The 23,549-nt window shown below is 36.8% G+C and overlaps 1 protein-coding gene across 2 annotated transcripts in view; it reads left to right on the plus strand.

Annotated features, from left to right (window-relative positions):
• Nucleotides 1-23,549, plus strand: part of KDM1A (lysine demethylase 1A) — a 66,547-nt gene that overhangs the window by 15,590 nt on the left and 27,408 nt on the right. Inside the window, exons 3-7 of one of the 2 annotated variants that reach the window (XM_010364365.2) lie at nt 10,402-10,461; nt 16,325-16,458; nt 20,021-20,099; nt 21,638-21,730; nt 22,494-22,600. In XM_010364365.2, the coding sequence (XP_010362667.1) occupies nt 10,402-10,461; nt 16,325-16,458; nt 20,021-20,099; nt 21,638-21,730; nt 22,494-22,600 (473 nt within the window). The remainder of the gene's footprint in view (nt 1-10,401; nt 10,462-16,324; nt 16,459-20,020; nt 20,100-21,637; nt 21,731-22,493; nt 22,601-23,549) is intronic. The other variant, XM_010364366.2, reaches the window with a different exon arrangement.

Genomic DNA, 23,549 nt, shown 5'->3' on the forward strand with positions numbered 1-23,549 from the left:
ATTTAATTGGAAGGAAGTTGTCTCTGTTGACCTAAATATTGTTTTTAGATTTGTCAATTTTTGACCATAACTTAATGTGGCATTGTAGTCCTATGGTAGTCAAAATGAGTAAATAATGGATTTTTCATACCAAATATTACTGTTTATATTTAAAAACTACCTCATTTTGTTTTCCTAAACATTTCCATGCATGTTTATATTTACTATACTTTTGCATATATTTGTTTTAACACATGGTGGTTTTACTTGGTTTCCTAGTACCTTTTCTGTGAAGGTCTAAGTTTTTCTAGGTCATGCCAACTAAACTTGAACAGGTTGTCTTTGGAATTGAGTGTTCGGTTACTAGCAGTGTCACATAATAGTGGAGAGTTTATAAAATAGAATCAAATCTCCTTCAGCTGGACTTCATTGATTTAGGATAATAGTCCCCTGGTAAAGTACCTTTCTATTTTTTGGAGAAATGCCTTTTCCTCTCTTTGCTCAGATTGTTACCCTGTGTACATTACATTATTTTCCTCAATGAGTTTTATATTCCTGTATTAACTGATTCTCCAACACTTGGCTTTTTTATTTTCGTATGGAAACATGATTCAATTTTTTTTCCCCTCCACTGCCTTTCAGCGGTTAAAATTTACCAGAAAAATCTTACTAGTTAGTTCCTGGATTTAAATTTTGTATTGGGTAACTTTTCACTAGAGAACTCAAGATACATTCTGAGTTAGAAGTAACTTAGTTGTACATAGCCTGAGACTTTCATGGAAACTTACTCTAAAATAAGTAAAAGGAAATTTGAAATGGGTTATTAAGATGCCTTTCTCAAGCCGTCTTCAAGTTAATGGATTTCTCAGTAGAGACATCAGAAGTGTGTTTGTGTCTGTGTGTATATGCATGTGAGTGTGTATATCATTTTTCTAGGCTCCGTGATGTCCTAATACTTAAGACTCTAATGAAGCTCAGAGGCTTCCATTAAGTTATTGGTTAACTCTTCAAATAGATTTTGTTAGATATGATTGGTTAACAAGTCTGTATTATTATTTATTTTATGGAATGACCGTGGGAAGAATCACTTTATCTTCTTGTTTATATTCTTATTTGTACCAGAGGAAGCCCTCTTCTCTCTTATATGTGGTAATTTTAAAAGTTTGTAGGTATGTGTTTTTAAAGTCATGTAGGCTGTTTTTGTTTGTTTGTTTGTTTTGAGACAGAGTTTCCCTCTTGTTGCCTAGGCTGGAGAGCAATGGCGCGATCTCGGCTCACCACAACTTCCACCTCCCTGGTTCAAGCAATTATCCTGGCTTAGCCTCCCGAGTAGCTGGGGTTACAGGCATGCACCACCATGCCCAGCTAATTTTGTATTTTTAGTGGAGATGAGGTTTCTCCATGTTGGCCAGGCTGGTCTCGAACTCCTGACCTCAGGTGATCCACCTGCCTCAGCCTCCAAAGTGCTGGGGTTACAGGTGTGAGCCACCACGCCCACTTTGGCTGTTAAATAAATTAACAAAAATCATTGATGTGAGATAAAGGTATGGTAAACAATTTTGTGTGGTTTTAATAAATTTGGGGGCTTGTTCACATAATAATCATACTGTAGGTTGAAAGTATTTTTAAAATTTACCTAAAAGGTGATGTTAACCTGAATTAGTAAAAATACTAAATTACAGAAAATACACAATGTATGGGTAGAAGAATTTAAAGATTCAATGAAATTTGATCACAAATGCTGTTATGAAAATTTCATATAACAAAAGATTGAGGACCAAAAATTTGATGAATTATTTAGTAGAGCAAGTATTAAAAGGCGGTGTCTTTTAGACTCTTCTATAGAACTTGGCATAATAGAATTTGACCAGAGAAGAGTTGAAGATTAATTTTCTTACTTTAAAAGAAAAAGAAAAATGATACTAATATTTTCACCTTATATTAGTATAATTCTTTGTTTGTAAGGTACCCTGATCTCTTCCCTGTGAGACAGTCATACTGAGTGCAGTCAGTACAGCCGTGGGTGGTGGTTGCCAAGCACTGGGTTTGGCAGCATGGATAGTAATGGCCAGAGTTCAGGGGAACCACTTTTTTTTTTTTTTAAATCATGCTGTAACTATTCTCAAGTGGCTAATCCCAGGCTTTTCTCTCTGATTTCTCTCTCTATGCCTACAAATGGAACCAGAGAAGAGGACTAGATTTCAGGTTTAGTGAGAATTAACTGAGATTACCACCACAGGGAAGATGATAGGATTCTATTACATCCCCAAGCCCAGCAGGAGACCCTGTTTTGTAGGTTTACCAGAAGTGACTAGGGAGTTCATTCCTGACAGAGTTGTCTGTGTTGTCATTTTGACGTGCTAGTATAAAATAAATGCCCGAAATCATTTGAGTTATCATTAATGAAGTATGATGCATACATTCAGAAAATAGGCATAGGGTTAGTTTTCTTGCCACCCTCCCCCTGCCTCCCCACCTTTTTTGAATAACAGCATCATTTCAGTGTTCTGATTTGGATCTATGCTCCAAAATTTACTGGAGGGCTAAGGAAAAAACGTGACAGACTGAAAAAGTAATTCAACAGAATTCTTACGTTCTTATATTTTGAGGCACTATGAATAGATCAAGATAAATATGCTGTACAACACATGGTCCTCACAGATAATTTATAGCCTAGTATGAGACACAAATGTAGACATAAATGCATAATGGAAAGCAAAATACTCAAGTGTGATATCAATATAAAAATTCTAGAGGCATATAGAGGTAGGAAGGGTGAAGAGTAGAGAACTGGTAGTATGAAGGGCAAATTTTTTAAAAAATAAATGAGGCATTTTCTACAAAAATTAAGATTTCCCCCAAATGTGGTAGTTCCTCATTGACTTTATTCTACATATATTATTGTACAATGATAATTATTCTGTCACAGTCACAGTGCTGGATTATAAGGGTTCAAAGAGAAAGATTACATCCTCCTGCAAATAATTTGTAGTCCAGTGGCTGGGTGTTGTGGTGCATTCCTGTAATTCCAGCACTTAGGGAGGCCAAGGCATGTGGATCACCTGAGGCCAGGAGTTCGAGACCAGCCCAGCCAACCTGGTGAAACCCTGTCTCTACTTAAAAAAAAATTTTAAAAATACAAAAATTAGCTGGGAGTGGTGACACATGTCTGTAATCTCAGCTACTCAGGAGGCTGAGGCACTAGAATCGCTTAATCCTGAGAGGCAGAGGTTGCAGTGAGCCGGGATTGTACCACTGCACTCCAGCCTGGGTGATAGAGTGAGATCCTGTCTCAAAAAAAAAAAAAAAAGAATTTGCAGTTCATTTTAGGGTTACAGATGTTAATAAGTAGCTACAATGAAGAAACTACAATAGAAATATATAGAAAGTATGGTGAGAACTCAGAAGTTATTTTTTAATTGATAAATAAGATTATATTTATCATGTACAGCATGATGTTTTGAAGTATAAATACATTGCAGAATGACCAAATTTAGCTGATAAACATGCGTTACCTCACATGGTTATCATTTTTGTGATGAGAACACTTACCCACTTTCTTGATGTTTTTCAAGAATACAATGTATTGTGATTAATTATAGTCACCATGTTGTACAATAGATCTCTCAGAAGCTGTTTTTAAATAATGTTTCTCCCTAAAATTGGGTTTTGAAATTTTGTGTTAAACATGAAAGGATGAAGCAGTTTTAGATCCTTGATTTTTAACTGTTTACTATTTTTGGCTGATAAAGAACCCTTGAATCAGATGCTACAAAGTTTATGTTTGGTCTTTGAGAGATTGACCTGCTTTTCTTAATGATGTCATTTCATTGATTATTTTGTTGTACTTTTTATTAAGGCAAAATAGTAATTTGTTTAGCTGATCACCTTTATTTTTATAATTTATTTGAATTCTTTTTGTTGCCATCATTTATTGGGTCTGATCCTGTTGTAATAGAAGAACAAGATACTTTTTGAGGATTTTCTCATCTACGAAATGAGACTTGTTATGAGAATCAAATGAGAAAATGTGAAATCCACCTTTATGTGTAAACATCTTGTGTTTATTAAACAGAGTTGATTGAACTATGAATAGGGTGGATTGGTGTTTTATTTAGAAAAAAATTCAGGGCAGCTTTAGACCAGACAGACACACATACTATGTTACTTTGGGAAAGTGTTGGTGGTAGGCCATTTTCAGTAATGAGTCGCTTATGAAATAGATAACTTTTTTTTTTTTTTTTGAGACGGAGTCTCGCTATCACCCAGGCTGGAGTGCAGTGGCCCGATCTCAGCTCACTGCAAGCTCCGCCTCCCGGGTTCACGCCATTCTCCTGCCTCAGCCTCCCGAGTAGCTGGGACTACAGGCGCCCGCCACATCGCCCGGCTAGTTTTTTGTAGATTTTTTAGTAGAGACGGGGTTTCACCGTGTTAGCCAGGATGGTCTCGATCTCCTGACCTCGTGATCCACCCGTCTCGGCCTCCCAAAGTGCTGGGATTACAGGCTTGAGCCACCGCGCCTGGCTGAAATAGATAACTTTTTAATCATCTGGAACTGTTCGTGTGTGTGTGTGTGTGTGTGTGTGTGTGTGTGTGTGTAAAACTTTAATCTTGATATTAATCTTTTATGTTAAATCATGAGAATGACAGATGACTTTGGGACTTTCTAACAGTTTTTTTTCTTTCCTCAAGAGAATAATATAATTGAAATTCTTGCATCGGCTGTCGAGTTATAAGAAATATTTTGTAAGCTTTGTTATTAACCAGACACACCTTAAGCTTGGTAGTTGGACAACGTAACATCTGAAGTGTAAGCTTTCTCTGGAACATTTTGAAAAGTGAACACAAACCAAGTCTGCAGCAAAATAAGGATCAGGAAAATTTCTACTATGGAATGTGGAGGGAAATAATATGTGAAAAAGTAAATTCTTTCCATTGGCTTCTAAAGCTTTGCATTTCTCCCTAGCTTGTAGGGCCTTTTACTTTCTTTTGATGGGATCCTTGCTACTACTACGCAGTGGAAGTCTTCAAGCACAAATCTGTGGTGGTATTGTTCTTTCAGCAGTTCAGTGGAAGTTCCAGGCAAGCTCCTACTTCAAGCAAAACAATTTTTCTTTTTTTCTAAACCTTAAGAAGGCTGTTTTAGTTCAATATTTTAAATGATACTGTAACCCAGGGTTTGCTATTCTAGTTGAAACTCATAATTTCATTTTGAATGCTGCTCAGGCTGATCTTGAACTCCTTGTCTCAAGTGATCCTCCTGACTTGATCTCTCCCGAAGCACTGGGATTACAGGTGTGAGCCACTGTTAATTCCTCTTTGAAACTGTGACTTTCCTTATCTTCATGAGATTAATCATGCATTCGTGACTGCTTCAAATTCTCTGAGCCTGTTATTACCTCCATGCTATCTTAAAGTCTTTTAGCTGCATTCTTACTTCTGAGTTCTATTCTTTAATTTCCAGCCATCTTTAGAACATTTCCATTTAATTGTATTAGCCGGTTTCCCAAATTTCCCATTTTGTTAGTAGCATTACTAGTCTTCTGAACTTAAAACCCTAGAGTCATCCTGAAAGTTCTTTATCCCTTTTACCAAGTCTGTTGTAAAGTCATACATCTTACTGTGCACAGTCTTTTTCATTTGTTAGGCCTTACCCATTTTTACTGTCACCTTTTTCTAGTGAATTTCAACTTGTATGTAAATTATTTCAATAGCCTTTCAATGGGATCTCCTTTATCTAGGTTTTCCCTCTAATCCATCTCATACAAGGTAGCCAGATTAGTTTAACTAAAATAGCATTTGTTGTGCTGTCTTTGTGCCAAAGATCACACAGTTTTCCTCCATTACTACTAAAATCACATTCAGGTTTGGGTACTGGAAAGGGCTCGTTTTACCAATCCACTTGATCTCCCACTGCTTTTTCAGACCATCTCCTTCTGTAAGTAGGTACTGTGCAGTCCTCTGCACATACCATGTCTGTGCTTTTCTCTTTATCTTTGTAAATGATCTGTACCATAGTGGTGGTTTCACTGCCTCGTAGTCTATCCAGATCTCTTGGGAATTGTTCTGAAAGCTTCCCTGATTTTCCAAGACTATGTCAGCTTCTTGTTTCTTAACAATAACAAAAGTTTCCTTGTAGGTATTTTTCATCTTTTCTCAACTAGGTTGTAAACTCTTTGAAAACAGAGAGTCTACCTATTCTACTTTTGTATTTGTGCTTTGCAGTTTTGGGGTAGATATAGTAAACATTGTTTATTAAATAAGAAACTCAATTAGTGTCTTAATACGGTAGAGACGTATATTCCAAGTTGGCTTTAACTTTTGAAATGTTTCTTTCACCTGCTAATTTATTAAATTCAATTGAAATCAGTAGGTTGGCATTCACTTTTATTCCATAAATTTGGTCATTTTGATAAATTTATCTTGTATCGGAAAATCGTTGCTTCCTAGACTTAAAAGTTTCTTAAAATGTCTATAATTTGAATGTGATTCCAAGAAGCTAGTCAAAATGTGAATCTGTGTTTCTGGAAACAACCAGTAATTTTCACCTCCTTGTTTGTTTGCCAGATAAAAGCATTTGAAAGTCATCGTAGACTTCCTTTTAAGATGTTGGAAGAGTGATCTCTTATTTTAATTCAGATGAGAAAACATTCAGTAATGTGATTATAACTACAATACTTCACGGTTCAAGAAGGACTCTTAGATCTGAAGGTCTGAAGTCAACTGAAAGGCTGTTATGTAAGATAAACCAGAAAGATCTTCATTTTCAATTTGGAGTAGCTGTGTACAAATAAACTATATGAACAGTCTCTACTTTAGGCCGATTCTGGTGGCTCATGCTCATAGTCTGAGTGCTTTGAGAGGCTGAATTGAGAGGCTAGGAGTTCAAAAACAGCTTGGGCAACATACCAAGAACCTGTCTCTACAAAAAAAAAAAAAAAATAGCCAGATATGGTGGCACATGCCTATAGTCCTAGCTACTCAGGAGGCTGAGGCAAGAGGATCCCTTGAGCCCAGGAGTTCAAGGTTACAGCGAACTATGATGAACCACTGTACTCCACCCTGGGCGACAGAGCAAGACCTTGTCTCTAAAAAATAATTTAAAAATTAAAAAGAGTCTCTACGTCAAGCTTGAGGACTATTTTGTAGGTTTGGTGGTTTGGGATAAAAACAAAAGGGAGTTTCTTGTGTAGAGGTGCCAAAATCGAGGTGATATTACGAAGTTGCTTTTGAGTATTTTCATTTTCTGTTTTGAATTTGCACTCATGGAAAGCTAACAGCGCTACTTGCCTGCTGTTAATGTGTCCTGAGCCACTATCAGAAACAGAGTCCTAGGCTGGAAAGACTCAAAGAGCAGATGAATAAGGGATTTTATATCTATCATAATCAGAGACTACCTGGATGAAAAGTTAGCTGCAAGCAGTATTGTATATGTGCTGTTTTTAAGAAAATGTTCAAGAATTGGTCCATAATAGACTGCTAGTAAAGATGATCTTTCAGTTGTCTTTGGAGAAGTAGGCACCTTCAAAGTACTCTTGAGTATGATTTGAGTAAAAATAATAACTTCATTCTTTATTTCCAAACAAGTTAAACCATCATCAAGAGATAAATACCATGTTTCTTAATTTAATTTTAAGCATTTTTTTATTTTGTTTTCCATCATTTCTTATGTTATATGGAACCTTCTGCTTGGTTTTCTTCTACTCCTCTGCTTAAATAATATTTTGGAGTTTCCCTTTTTTTTTTTTTTTTTTTGAGATGGAGTCTTGCTGTGTTGCCTAGCCTGGAGTGCAGTGGTACAGTCTCGCCTCCACCTCCCGGGCTCAAGCGATTCTCCTGCCTCAGCTTCCTGAGTAGCTGGGATTACAGGCGCATGCCATAACGCCTGGCTAATTTTTGTATTTTTAGTAGAGACAGGGTTTCACCATGTTGGTCAGGCTGGTCTCAAACTCCTGACCTCATGATCCACCCACCTCGGCCTCCCAAAGTGCCGGGATTAAAGGCGTGAGCCACCGTGCCCGGCCTGGAGTTTCATTTCTTTTTTGACATTTTGTTGTTATGGGATCCCCTTTAAAAATCTTTGCAGGGTATTGAATATTTTCTATATTTCCCCTGTATTTTTTTAAATTAAAAAAAAAAGTATCTTTTTAAGAAGTTTTTTAATTCCTTTCTTCAGAACCAGAAGACAAAAAAGACTACCTCGTTGCCCTTTTGTTCTCGTTGACCTATTGAGTACGCAAGTCAGGGGTAAGAAATCCGTCTTTTTTTGTGAATCAGAGCACCATTGATTCACACACAAAAATCAGTCAAGAGCTACCTGTAGGTTAAATTAATGAGTTTATTGTATTACATGTGTTATAGTTGGAAAAGAAGGAAAATGATAGGATTAGGAAAGATAAAGTAATTCAGGCTTAGGCTCACTTCAAAGTGTGTGTTTTTTGTTTTTTTGTTTTTTTGCTGTTTTTATCTAAGTTTTTAGTGGTGAGATACCTTCATGACAAGAGACTGTTACTTTTATTTTTGCCAAGTCAGAAACATAATTTGAAAGATAACAGCTATGTTATTCCTAATCTTAAGTGTGATTCTTGGAAGCTGTTTGTTTCATTGTTCTGAGTCCCTTGCTGCTCCCTTTCTTCCCCAAATACAATTCAGTTTTCTGATCCAGCTTGGTTTTATTTGGAACCAAACAAAACAATGGCAACATTTTTTTAAACCCTATGAAATTTATTATTATTATTATTATTATTATTATTATTATTATTTTGAGATGGAGTCTTGCTCTGTCGCCCAGGCTGGAGTGCAATGGCGCAATCTTGACTTACTGCAGCCTCTGCCTCCCAGGTTCAAGCGATTCTCCTGCCTCAGCCTCCCGAGTAGCTGGGATTACAGGAGAGCGCCACCACACCTGGCTAACTTTTGTGTTTTTAGTAGAAACGAGGTTTCACCATGTTGACTAGGCTGGTCTTGAACTCCTGACCTCAAGTGATCCGCCCACCTCAGCCTCCCAAAGTGCTCGGATTACAGGCTGAGCCACTGTACCCAGCTCTACAAAGTATTTTTTATGAATAAAGTCAGAATTTACTAAGAATGAATATATCTGATTTTAAGTTTATAGTAGAGTTTAAAATACAGGACCTGTATTTTCAAGATAAGTTTTCAGATTGGATTTAGTAACCTGATCATCTCTTCATGATTGTATGCCTTTTTCCAAGGGCTATAAACAAGTATACCTTGGGCCTTGTTTGAGAAGCATAACGTTCTTGAACCTAAAGGACCCTTCAGACGAGAGCATAGTAAAATGAGTTTAGAATGAGATTCTATTCTATCTTCATAACAGGGCATATATCTTCTAGCAATACATTCTAATATCATTATCAGAAATAATGTCTTATATCTAAGTATCTTTTTATTCTCTTTGTTGTTCCCTTCTAACTCAAATGGTGGAATAATCAATCCACTTTCTTATTGGGGCATATATTTTAAAATAAACTGTTTAATGAAGCTTGTCTGAGTTATTTAGATCATTGGGAGGTGGTGTTTTATATCTTCCAAAGATCACACTCATTTTCCTGTATTGTACCAGGTGACTAGAAGCTTAAGAGCATCATGGCATCTGTCTTGACGATAGATTTTGGAAGAGTTCAGAAGACAGTCTGTTCTTTTTCAGATTGAATTTTCAAGCTTTGATTTTTTTCTTGAAGTTACTTCTACATATTAATCAGTGAGGAAAATTTCCTAACAAAGCTTATTATGTAGCATGAAGTAGAAGATTCAACATCTTGCCTGCCTTTCTCTGTGTTCCCACAAGTGTGTGTTTATCTACAGTACTTGGCACAAGCACACAGAGTGTCTTATTATGTATTCTTTAGTTTTATTTAGGAAGTACTGGCATATTTAACTGTAGTAGTGTCTACTGTGTATAGTAAATGAAACTTCTTTGGAGACTGAGTCTTTTAATTATACTCCCTACTTTGAAGAGAAGGAGAGAATTTTTCATTAAAATTAGAAAGTTAAATGGGTATTAAGCTGATGCTGAATTGCAATGCCAGATTCTAGAGTCTATGTCACCTCCATTTCCAGTCTAGCAGCTGTTAGTAAAAGACACTTGGAATCCATTTTCCCCCATCCAGACTATTAATATTAAATAAGACCGACAGCAAGGATTTAGTGATTAAAAATACTATGTACTTTGTTCCACTGCCTTTCAACAAGAATCACCATGTAAAGTTGAAACTTCCTGACCAGAATTTGGAAGACTATGATGTAATTCCCTGGGCCTTGATTCCAGAAGAAGGAGCTCTCTGAATATGGGTTTACTAGTTGGTGGCAAATTCATGAGTCACCAACTATTAGGCCTTTATGTCCAGATATTATCCTAATTTATGGAGTAAGGTCCCTGAGTTCTCCTCTTTCCTTCCACAGGGCAAGCAGGAGGACTTCAAGACGACAGTTCTGGAGGGTATGGAGACGGCCAAGCATCAGGTGAGGGTGGCATTAGATGCTTGCCACTTAGTAGCAAGAGCCGCCAAGTAGGAATTGATGCTTGCAAGTGTTTTTGGCTGTGGTATCCACATTTTAGCCAGAAGCGCAGGTGAAATTTAACCCACAGGACATAGTAGTGTAGTAGTAGAGAGTGTAGCCAGAACAACGGCAAGCAAAACCTTTTGAAGTCCTCAGGCCGATCTCAGCCCTCCACTCTTTGTGTTTTCGAGGAGATGGCGGGTACTTTTCTCCCCAGCAGCCTTTATATTAATAGTAAACATGATATAAAACATAGACTTAGGAATCATGGGGCCCTTAAGAGAAATACAGCAGTACACACAGAGAGGAAAAGCTGCAGGCTCAAAAGTCTAAAAACACAAAGGACTGAGAGGCATTCTAGGACTAGTCAGAGGAACTACGTGGGCAAGTGACATCTTTTTAAAAATGGTTTTTACATGGTATTGGGTACCTTTTTTCAGTTAACATTACATAGTTAATCATTCTTCAGTTTAAACATTTTGTTTCTCCTGTGAAAAATGTCTTTTGAAAAGTCTGTTTGAAATACTTTTTCTGTTCAGACCAAACAGTATGAGATTTTTACTTCTAGGAAAAAGTAAAGAATTTATAGGGGCCACCATCTGGAACAGTTAAAATTTATCCCAGCAATCCGAAATAACATACCTGGATTTCATCCTTTGTCTCTTGAAGGATGTTTTTGTTCCAGTTGCTCAAAACTGGTTCATAGATACGTTTTGATAGAATTGGAATAGGCTCTACTTCACTTTTGGAGGTTGTTACTTTTCAACTGTCTTAAGTCTACTTTAAAATTATTTGTCTTGCAGTTTGCATATAACAGGTCCTGGAATTATTTGTATTTTACTCTCTCGAATTAAAGATAGTTCATTGTTAATACAGCAATTAGTAGTTAGGGGATCCAGAATGTTAGGAGAAGACTTTTAAAAATGTTGTCCCAAGGATTTCTGGTTGATAATCAGTACATGGTTATCTCAGCAGAATTAAACCCTGTTCAGAGTCTATATCTGTGGCATATAAACCTTCAAGAATGCTTTTCATCAAATGACGCACAATTAGATCTTCCATGGAACTGTTGAAGATCAGGGATGGCCTTTAGAGTCTTAATCTTGAAGAAAGAGATTGAGTTTTCTTGTTTTTTGTTTCTGTTTTTTTTTTTGTGTGTGTGTGACTGTTTGCTCTTTTGCATAAGTAAACAATATCATATATTGCTGAAAGTGAAAGCAGACTTTCATATAAAACAGTGGTGCTGCTGATTACTGTTAGTAGAACATGAATTTTGAGTGTTTCCAGGAATGATGGTGACTGTTCTAAACCCTTCAATATCTCTCTTTGGGTATGTCATGTTCGGAAGTATGCATTTGTGAAATGATCAATCAGGGTTAGAAATGTACTTGTAAGAGATCAACATTCTTCTCTTAATGAAGCCAGATGACCCTCATGGGTATCTTGGTGCCAGGATCATATCTTGACTTCTTAAAATCCACCTCAAGTTGGTATACACATCCTAAATCTTAGAACTACAAGAGAACTTGAGGTCATCTTGTCTAACTTCCTGCCTTCAAACAGTATTGTATTTCCCTTATTTTATGGATTAGGATCTGAAACCCAAAGAAGTTAAATAGATTGACCAGCAATACACCAGCAGTTCTGGAGAAGGAGAACCCAGGGATCTTGCTTCTTAGTGCAAAGACTATTCCTTACACCCTTAAAATCCTTTAAAATAGTGTTTGCCCTAGAAATTAAAAAATCTGAAGTATAGGAGGTTGTATAATTCTCTTTTCATTTTCTCTCACCTCCCGCTATTCCTTATTCTTTTTATTTTAAAACTATTCTAGGACTTGATATGATACATCTCTAGTTTTCTCATTTTAAGTAAAGTCTTTAATATGTAGATCCCATCAGGCTTTTGTTTTCACGCTAGAAATCTGATTATAGTTATCTACTTGATATAAAAAATCAAAGGCAAGTAACTCTCATGGAGGCCTTCTTTCCTTTGTTAATTTTTAATATCTCTATTACCTTATTGCAGTCAAGATGTTACCTATATCTTACCAGAATCAGGAGGAAATGATTTAATGGAATAGAGGACCTGTCATCTCACCTGCCTCTCCCGCTTTTTCTCCTTCTAATTAACCTACTTCAGAAGGTCTAAATTATTCCTTCAAATATTTAACTACATTTACTATGTATTCAGAGAAAGTATAAACCAGTCAGACCGTTAGAAAGGGCAGTTCTTCTTTAGAGTGACTGCATTCTGGATGGTGATGCGGAATTTCCTGTATAAACGTGGTGAGCAGGAAGGAACTGAACAGAAGGTAAGACTGGTATTTAGGCAACCTTGGAGCTTTATAATAATTTTTGAATGTTTCAAAGACAACGTTTTGGAAACATTCTAAATTTTCAGAATACCAGATTCCATTACTTAATGGAAAACACAAACACCGAAGTACAAAACTCTCAGAGCCAAGTGTAAATTACTTGTGAATTATGTGTACCGTTTGTACTTTTAGGATGTTATTAAAATCATTTGTATTCCAAAAGATTTTTCCTCTAAAAGAGATAGGTACTCATGAGTTAGATTATCCAAAGTGGTGTCTATTACTTCATTTTGGTACTGTCCTATAAGAAGGATGTTTTAGCTTCTTAACAGTTTAGGTTACAAATTAACATACATTTTTTTTTTCTTTAAGAAAAAGTTAGCTTTTTATCTTGCAGGCTTTTCACCCTGGTTTTGATAATGGTCTTCATTCCTTAAAATAAGTATCACTGAACACTAAAGGGAAGGAAATAATTATTGAGAGTTTTTGAGACCGTTTTTCATTTTTAAAAATGATACCGGAGTGTTGAGAATAGCTAGTTTTCTTAGATGCTGTTTAGAAGATAGAGATGGAGAAGAATATTATTCCAAGCATACATTAATGTCACCATGTTTAGTTTCTTTAAATTCCTTTGTTTAAACTTCTGATGTTTGATTTAAAAATACTTTGAAACTGCTGGATGACATATAAATAACATTTCTTAATCATTACATGTTCTCAAAAATTCCCCAAATTAGCCAACTACATTAGAGGGATTTTTGATGAGAACATCTGAGGCCAGGCGCATTGGCTCATTCCTGTAATTCCAGCACTTTGGGAGGCCGAGATGGTGTATTGCTTGAGCTCAAGAGTTTGAGACCAGCCTGGGCAACATGATGAAACACCATCTCCACAAAATATTTAAAAAATTAGACATAATGGCTTGCACCTGTAGTCCCAGCTACTTGGGAGGCCGAGGCAGCCCAGCTACTTGAGCTCAGGAGGCGAAGGTTGCAGTGTGAGATTGCGCCCCTGCACTCCAGGAGCCTGGACAACAGAGGGAGACCCTGTCCTTCCCCTCACCAAAAAAAAAGAACATCTGTAGTGAGGAGGCCAATGTATTATAAAATTTGGTATTGTATCCTACATGATTTTTCTGTCATTGAAAAATAATATTTTGCAGTAGGATGTTCAATGACTACTTATTAAATGTGTAGAAGATAATATACCTAAGAAAGAAAACTACCATTTTTGGCAGGGAGACGTGGAATTTAATAGAGATCATTTTCATGTTAATAGTATATACTTATGAATTATACCAAGAAGTAGCCTGTTTAGAGATACTTGGTTTAGATACTCAGAATTAATGTAGATAAGTTCCTTATAACGTGAGATATTTTTAGTCTTGGTTTTTTGTTTTGTTTTCAGTTTTTATTTATTTTGATTTGGGAATGGGGGCTGAGGACATCAAAGCCATGTAGTATAGAAAATTTCACATTACTGAAATAAACTGTATCCACAATAGTAAGCATTTCTTCTTTTCTTGTCTTAGTTTCATGCTCCACCTACAATATGGCTTTTACTATTTTTTCTTTTTTTTTTTTTTTTTGGCCCAAGGAATAAATTGTCCTGACAGTCTTTAATTTTAGCTATGGATTAATTAGATGTAAGGATTGTTGATTTGATTTAGTAACGTGAGACACAGTGTTTATGCCCTCGTTATCTACAGTAAATGGATAGCTTTTCCTCCTTGTCTCTAAGAACAGTATTTCTTAATGTGTGGCCCATAATTAGCATTAGACATTTTTGCTTGAACACTTGTTAAACATGATTTTTTTCTAGGTAGTGTTTGCCACATGAATGTCTTGTGGAAACAGACTCCTTAATAGCGTAGCTATAATTTTCTAAGTTACATCTTTACCTGCCTTGTTTTTTTAATTCTCCTAATCTTACTAATACCTTAGCATTAGTTTTGCTTCCATTGTCAGTGCTTCCAACTTCTTGTTTTATGTGCTTTAAAATAATTATATATAGCTGAGCAGGGTGGCTCACTCCTGTAATCCTAGCACTTTGGGAGGCTGAGGTGGGTGGATCACTTGAGGCCAAGAGTTCCAGACTAGCCTAGCCAACATGGGGAAACCCTATCTCTACAAAGCATACAAAAAAAATTAGCCAGGGATGGTTGTGCATTCCTGTAGTCCCAGCTACTTGGGAGGCTGAGGCAAGAGAATTGCTTGACCCCAGGAGGCAGAGGTTGCAGTGAGCCGAGATCACGCCATTGCGCTCCAGCCTGGGCGACAGAGTGAGACTGCCTCTCAAAAAAAAAAAAAGATTATATATGGATATCTGGTGCCTATTTTGTTACTTATATATAATTACTTAAATGGTATGGAATTTTGAAACTCTTTAAATTTAGTCTTGATAGTTTTATAAGCTGGTGTGATAAGTGCATCTATAAGGTGATCTTATAAATACATTTGCATTTGTTGTGCTTGTGTTTTTAAGATCACCTTATAAAGGTGTACTTATCCACCAGTTTATAAAACTATCAAGACAATACCCAGTTAATTAAGTTTGAAAATAACATTTTTTGGGAGGTTGAGGCGGGTGGATCACCTGAGGTCAGGAGTTCGAGTCAAACCTGACCAGCGATGGTGAAACCCTGTCTGTACTAAAAATACAAAAAATTAGCCAGGCATGGTGGCATGTGCCTGTAATCCCAGCTACTTGGGAGGCTGAGGCAGGAGAATCGCTTGAACCCAGGAGGCGGAGGTTGCAGTGAGCCAAGATCTCACCACTACACTCCAGCCTGGGCAATAAGAGCAAAACTTCGTTTCAAAAAGAAAGAAAATAACATATTTTACTTGCAGTGTATAGTGTATGTATACACTATATGTATATGTGTTATAGAGTATACATAGTAATATTTGTAGTATATAGTAAAGCATTTCTAATGTTTCTGCCAGAAAAGGTAAATTGCTTGCATTCTTCTGTCTTATTGTTGTCTGCTTAATTTCTCTCACTGCTTGCCAGCATTGAATTATGATTACTAATGGATGATACTGTTGATGAGATTGTGATTTTCTGCTGTTGATTATTAAAGTCATCTTTCTGTTTCATACTGTAATCCTAAAAGAAGGCATGTGATTGTGTTTTTCACTCCATAGCTTCTTTTGCTTTCCTGTTAGTGCATTTTCCTTTATTCTGGTTCTTTAGTTTTAAAATTTACTGTACACCTGTCAGTAGTGCTAATTTTAATTAGATCATCTAATATAATGAAGTTATTTTATGGATGAAGAAACTATTTTAAATGCTTTGTCTCTTAAGGTAGTTTCACTTAGTAAAGTATAAACTTTGGAATGTTAAGCTCAAACAAGTGGCTAATATCTAAGGAAGTTTCAGCTTTTGAGACAGTTGAAAATTTTTTAAAAAGGTCAGTCTTTGAGTGAGGCAAAGGAATTTGAGCATCATCACTACCCATTTTGTATTCACTTGAACTTTTCCTAGATGTTCTTTGCTTTCTTCGTTAGGTGTGGAGGGCGCAGCTTTCCAGAGCCGACTTCCTCATGACCGGATGACTTCTCAAGAAGCAGCCTGTTTTCCAGATATTATCAGTGGACCACAACAGACCCAGAAGGTTTTTCTGTTCATTAGAAACCGCACAGTAAGTTTCCATGTCAGCTTTTTCACCTGGATTATAAAAAGTACGTATGGCTTTGATAGAGAGTATGGGAAAAATAAAAAGGGAACGAAGAATTCTATTTTTTTTTTTTTTTTTTGAGACGGAGTCTCGCTGTGTCGCCCAGGCTGGAGTGCAGTGGCGTGATCTCGGCTCACTGCAAGCTCCGCCTCCTGGGTTCACGCCATTCTCCTGCCTCAGCCTCCCGAGTAGCCGGGACTACAGGCGGCCGCCACCTCGCCCGGCTAGTTTTTTTGTCTTTTTTAGTAGAGACGGGATTTCACCATGTCAGCCAGGATGGTCTCGATCTCCTGACCTCGTGATCCGCCCGTCTCAACCTCCCAAAAGTGCTGGGATTACAGGCTTGAGCCACCGCGCCCAGCTGGGAAGGAAGAATTCTAAAATTATCTATGATACTATTACCCAGAGATAACCTTTGTTAATAGTTATTTTTCATTTGGGTATTTTAAAAATGTATATATAATTTTTGTTTTCATAAAATTGAGATCCTTCTTGGATACATTCTTGTGGATCCCTTTTATACTTCACAACCTCATAAATACACATTAAGAATATTTATTTAGGCCAGGCATGGAGGCTCACACCTGTAATCCCAGCACTTAGGGAGGCCGAGGCATGCAGATCACCTGAGGTCAAGGGTTGGAGACCACCCTGACCAACATGGGGAAACCCTGTCTCTACTAAATACAAAAATTATCTGGGCATGGTGGTGGGCACATGTAGTCCCAGCTACTCGGGAGGCTGAGGCAGGAGAATCACTTGAATCCAGGAGGCGGAGGTTGCAGTGAGTCGAGATCATGCCACTGCACAGCCTGGGCGACAGAGTGAGACTCTGTCTCAAAACAAATAAACAAACCCTTTAAAAAGGCATTAAAAAACATTTAAAAAATAATAATAATCATCACTTTGTCCTTCCCTCTCAAGATAAGAGAAATCTTTACCCTTTTCTGCTCATCTTGTTCAACCTCTTCCTCTGGTTGAATGATTTAACTTCAGTGTCTGCATAATATTTTGTCTGACAGTTGGGTTATAATATAACTACTGGACATTTGTTACCAATTTTGCTTTATTATAATTAACTCTGGACAGTCTTATGCATTCTTGACTCTACCTATTATTTCCTTATTATAGAATTCTAGAAGGAAAACTACCTTGTCAGAGAGTTATGAACACTTTTTAAAAGTTCTGTACATATTGCCAGATTTTTTCCCAGAAAGGCTGAACCAGTCAACCCCCCATTGCCCTGCCCATTTTTATCAAAACAGTCTTAATCTGTGCTCCTATAACTGGCCAAAACCATCTCTGTTCTTTTTCATTTCTTGGATTACTGAGACTGACTGCTTTTCACATTAATCATTTGTATTTCTTCTGTGAATTTTTCTTTCATATCTTTTATTCATCAGGAATTCTTATTTAGCCATAGAGTAAGTAGATGAGGGAAAGGTGCTATTCAGAACATATTCATGTTACTCTAGGGTGATACAACCCAGAAGAAATTTACCTTGTGATTCAGCTAATTTGAATATGAATATAGCTTAGAGATGTCATTGATATGTCTGCTTTTTAGCCACCACCAGTTTCTTTATTTTAGCTATTAGATTGCAAAACCACTGCTTAATTTCAATTGTTAAATGTCATTTAGCTAGAGCAATTGATAGGTTATCCTGGGTTTTTGTAAAACAGAAAAGAACAGTGAAGATGGTGAGTTTTTAAAACAGTGAACAGAAAATTCTAAGGCTGATTTGTCTTATAATTGAATCAGTTTCTGTGTATAGCATATCAATATTTGCTCTAAGTGGATTTTTTTTTAGACAAAATTATCATTTTTTTGTTTGTTTTATCTGAAGAGAGTTTTCACTTTTTACTTGGATTTGAGCGATAGATTTACAGGGATCTCTGTCTTCTCTGATTCACCAAAAGTCCAGATTTGGGGAAGGGTTTCCAAACCATGTTAGATTTGTGGTCTCTGGCTGTGAAACAGAATGTAAATCAACCTCTACTGCAAGAATTTTGTCAGTTCTCTAGTCTTAAACTATAATACTTTAAAACTGAAACTTTAGGATTATTGAACTAGACTGTGACCGAAGCGTTATTTTGTAGGAGGAGGAGGAAGAAGACTTGTGTTGGGCGTGAGGAACTTGGGCCCAGTGTGCACCTGAGGAAGTCCATTTACCTTACAGTGGCCACAGAGTAGAGTATCTGTGTAGATTTGGTCATAATCCCTTAGTATTTGGTTTATTTACATATAGCCAAATTAATTTCTTCTTGGTTGAAAATTGTCTTATGGCGCAGTCTTTTTAATTTTTAGCTAAGACTTAAATATAGTAGTATTTAGTTTGTCTTGCATTTTGCAAATATATACTCACTTTGAAGATAATTCATTTTAGAGCCCATTGATTGTACCATAATGTTTTTTATGTCTCATCTGTTTTTTCAGCAGTATTTGAAATAATTGACTGCTCCTTTCTTCTTAAACACAATACTTCCTTGGATTCGATAACTTAGTATCTGATTTTTCTCCTGCCTCCCTGGGTGTCTTCTCTGATTGCTTTGTAGGATGATCCTTAACAATTAGCCATTATGTGGACTATTTGGGAGTTCTTTCTCCTCTCGCCCTATTTTTCCTCTGGGAATCCCTTTTCAATGCATTTGACTTCAGTTATTACCCATAAGCAGATGACTCCAGACCTCCTCTCTCTTCTGAGCTCCAGACTCTATATCCATCTATTTTATCTCTCTTCTTGTTGCCTTGGAGCTGAACTCATTATCTTACTTATTCTCTTCAGTAATTCCATTCAGTGTCTGGCATACCAGCTAGCTTAGTTGTACCAAAATGGAGATGTTGTCCTTGACACCTTTCTCCCCAGCCTCAGCATAACTAGTTGATCATTAGATTTTGTGGATTTTATCCACTTAGTATCTCTGGAGTCATATAACCCAGGTTTAAATGCTAGTTGCTCCCTGCTAGCTGTATGGACTTGGCAAGTTACTCGGTGGTTTTCTCTTTTAGGCTAAATAACCTCAGCTTCTTCAGTAATTTACTTATTTGATATGGTTTTGTGTTCATCAGTTTCTTTGTCACGAGTATAACCTCACTGTTTTAATTAAAGGAAAACCCATGTTTGGGGCCTTAAAGTTAAAAGGATGATTTTATTTATTTTTATTTTTTGAGACAGGCTCTTGCTCTGTTGCCCAGGCTGTAGTATAGTGGTATGATCACGGCTCACTGCAGCCTCAACGTCCCGGGCTCAAGTGATCCTTCTGCCTTAGCCACCTAAGTAGCTGGGACTACAGGCATGTGCTACCATACCCAGCCAGTTTTTATATTTTTGGTTGAGATGGGGCCTCACTATATTGCCCAAGCTGGTCTCAAACTCCTGGGCTCAAGTGATCCTTCCGCCTCGGCCTCCCAAACTGGTGGGATTATAGGTGTGAGCTACTGCAGCCAGCTAAAAGATGATTTTAAAGATGGTTAAATGACAGATGTCTATTTGTATGTAATACAATTTATGTCATTTAAATGCAGCTGCAGTTGTGGTTGGATAATCCAAAGATTCAGCTGACATTTGAGGCTACTCTCCAACAATTAGAAGCACCTTATAACAGTAAGTAGTGTGTTCAATAGGACTAATTTTGTACTGGATTGTGAAAATTGCTGTGTTCTTCTAGGAGCCTCATGTTTCCTTGATAATTAATTTTTTCATTCATATTTCCATGTTATTTCACCTTGTGCTGTGCAAAAATAAGTCTTTTAGAAAACCTGTTTTCTATGTTTTTATTCATCTTCTGGTCTTTAAATTGTGTTAACACATGAGTTCAAGAGATTGCTAAGTACTCTTCCTAGACCTGTTGTCCAGCTTTGATCCATGGAATACTTTGGCGCTTCATGGCTCAGTATCTGTTTTTTTTATTTTTATTTTTTTGAGACGGAGTCTGGCTCTGTGGCCCAGACCAGAGTGCAATGGTGCGATCTGGACTCACTGCAAGCTCCGCCTCCTGGGTTCACGCCAGTCTCCTGCCTCAGCCTCCCGAGTAGCTGGGACTATAGGCACCCGCCACCACGCCCAGCTAATTTTTTGTATTTTTTAGTAGAGGCGGGGTTTCACCATGTTAGCCAGGATGGTCTCGATCTCCTGACCTCATGATCCGCCCACCTTGGCCTCCCAAAGTGCTGGGATTACAGGCGTGAGACACCGCGCCTGGCCTATCTGGTTTTCTTATTTCCCGCTTGCCACCAACAATGTCATGTGATGTTTTTGCCAAAGTAAATGAGTGTTACAACTAGTTTGTGAAGGTTTGGTTTTATTCTCATTCTATTTGTGGTGGAATGAAATTCTTAAAAATTCTAAATTAGACAGACACAGTGATGTGCACCTATAATCTCAGCTACTCAGGAGACTGAGGTGGGAGGATTCCTTGAGCCCACGAGTTTGAGTTCAGCCTGGGCAACATAGTGAGATCCCTCTCTCTCAAAAAAATTAAAAATTAAATCAATACAATTCCAAAGTATGTGTTATACATTTTGTCCTGCTTCACAGACTAATAGTTCTAAGAATCACATTGATTGATTGATTGATTGATTGATTGATTGACAGGGTCTCCCTCTTGCCCAGGCTGGAGTGCAGTGAAACATTCACAGCTCACCGCAGCCTTGATCTGCCAGGCACCATCATGCATGGCTAATTTTTTGTTTTTTATAGAGACGGAGTCTCTACAGTGGTTTCTGAGATCTGATCTAGCCCGGGCTAGAGTGTATTGGTACAATCATAGCTCCCTATAGCCAGGAACTCCTGGGCTCAGGTGATCCTCCTTCCTCAGCCCCCCGAGTAAGTAGGACTATGGGCATGCACCATCATGCATGGCTTATTTTTTATAGGGATGGGGTCTTGCTGTGTTGCCCAGGCTGGTCTTGAACTCCTGGCCTCAATTGATCCTATCACTTCAGTCTCCCAAAGCCACTAGGATTATATGCATGAGCCACTGCACCCAGCCTTAGAATTACTTTTTTAAAGGAGTCACATGACCTGAAGCTTAATGGAAAAGATGTTTGTAAGGACTTCGTGATGGAGAAATAGAAGAGTTAGAAGAATATTGTTTAAACTGCTGAAAATAAAACCATGTTTTTAATCTGCTTATTCTGTAGGTGATACTGTGCTTGTCCACCGAGTTCACAGTTATTTAGAGCGTCATGGTCTTATCAACTTCGGCATCTATAAGAGGATAAAACCCCTACCAAGTAAGGACCTCCTACCTGGCTGATAAATTTTACATTTTTAAGTTACGGTTTCAGGACTGTATATTATGTCTATGATGTTAGGATTTTATTTTGATTCATAAGACTATATTTAAAAATATTTCCAAGTTTATCTTCTTATAAGTCAAGTTTAATAAATAATAAAAAATAAAGTCTCTGAATAAATGTGCATTTCCCTTAGTTTCTAGTTTGATAGCTACTTAGTAAAAGATACTGGATTTCCAATTTTAAAAAAAGAATAAAACAGTAAATTTGTTAAAAATGAGAGGAGTTCATTTTGAGGTTTTTCTCTCATTGACCCATTCTTTATGTTGTCAATAGTTGCTTTTTTTAATGCTTTAATCATTTTTTCAAAAAGAAATACTAACTTAAGACTACAAGGGTAGAGGTTAAGGGAAATAGCTTATATGCAGAATGTGTCCTAATATAATAGTGAAGCAGATTATTAACAAATTAACTAAGAATCACAGATACTGAAACACATGCCTGAGGTAATGAGAAAATAAATCTTAAGATAGTGGATTTGATTTATAAATGTTCAACACTGAATTTGAATTCATAAGTTTCAGCTGTTTGTTCATTTGTTTTCAGGTAGTTTCCATATTTTGAAAATAACTCTCTGAATTTTTTACTTTGTAAGATATTAGAATATGTTAAGAACCTAGAGGTTTTCATGAAATAAGACTGTAAGTACAAACTTTTATACCTACAACAAAATATTCTTTTTTTCATTTTTTGCTTTTAGCTAAAAAGACAGGAAAGGTAATTATTATAGGCTCTGGGGTCTCAGGCTTGGCAGCAGCTCGACAGTTACAAAGTTTTGGAATGGATGTCACACTTTTGGAAGCCAGGGTAAGAATTTCCTTTTGAGTTTAGAGGCTTGACCTATTGGAAACATGGTAAGCAAATTATCTGTTGCAAATTAAGGAATTACACAACTTGAACTAAGTCAAATTGATTTGTATAATAGAGTATTTTGGATAATGTTATTTATATTTTAAAGACATATTTTTTCATATGAATGCTTTGAAAAGTACTCTGTACTTTTCAAAAAAAAGTACTCTGTGAGGGGGTTTTAGAGTATTTCTTTTCCTGACTGATATTTTCAGATCATTGTTTCTTGTAGTTAGCTCTTAAATTTGGGGCCTTCATGGACATATCCTTTGTTAGGAGGCAGTTATTTTTGGTGGTGGAACAGAGTGAATTCCCTATTTTTGATAAAGAAAAAAAGCTGCCTCTCAGGCAGGAACCATCTTTTAGAAGCCAAGATACTGGTTTTTTCCTGTTAGTCCTAGAGAGAGAAATGGAAACAGGAGGAGCAATAAGGGATAATGACACACAGTAGGAAAGAGAGCATCATATTAGGATGCTACTGTTCAAGCTATTTTCATGAATAATTTTTGAAATCTAATTATCTTATAATGGCTTTAAACTGCTAATTTTTAAAAAGAGTATGGGGAAATTGAAATTAAATATTTTCCTGATATACTGTTATTAAAAATTTTATATATTCAGAAAACATTTTTGTGCACTTTGTACATTTTGTATTGAAAAATACAATAAGGAATAATAGGACCATTATGATTCCTACCCATGAGGAGTTTATAATCTAGTGCATAGGTTTTTGTTTTGTTTTGCATTTTTGTTTGTTTGGAGTTCCAGAGTACTCTTACGTTATTTATAATCATTAAATTTTTGCTAGAACTCAGCCATACTTGAAAATCCCTGGTCAGCAGTGATAAACCTGGGCCTATTTAGGGATGAAAGGTAATGTGGACAGGCTATGTTCAGTATGGACTCT

This window comes from Rhinopithecus roxellana, chromosome 12 (genome assembly GCF_007565055.1).
Source record: "Rhinopithecus roxellana isolate Shanxi Qingling chromosome 12, ASM756505v1, whole genome shotgun sequence".
Classification (NCBI taxonomy): domain Eukaryota; kingdom Metazoa; phylum Chordata; class Mammalia; order Primates; family Cercopithecidae; genus Rhinopithecus; species Rhinopithecus roxellana.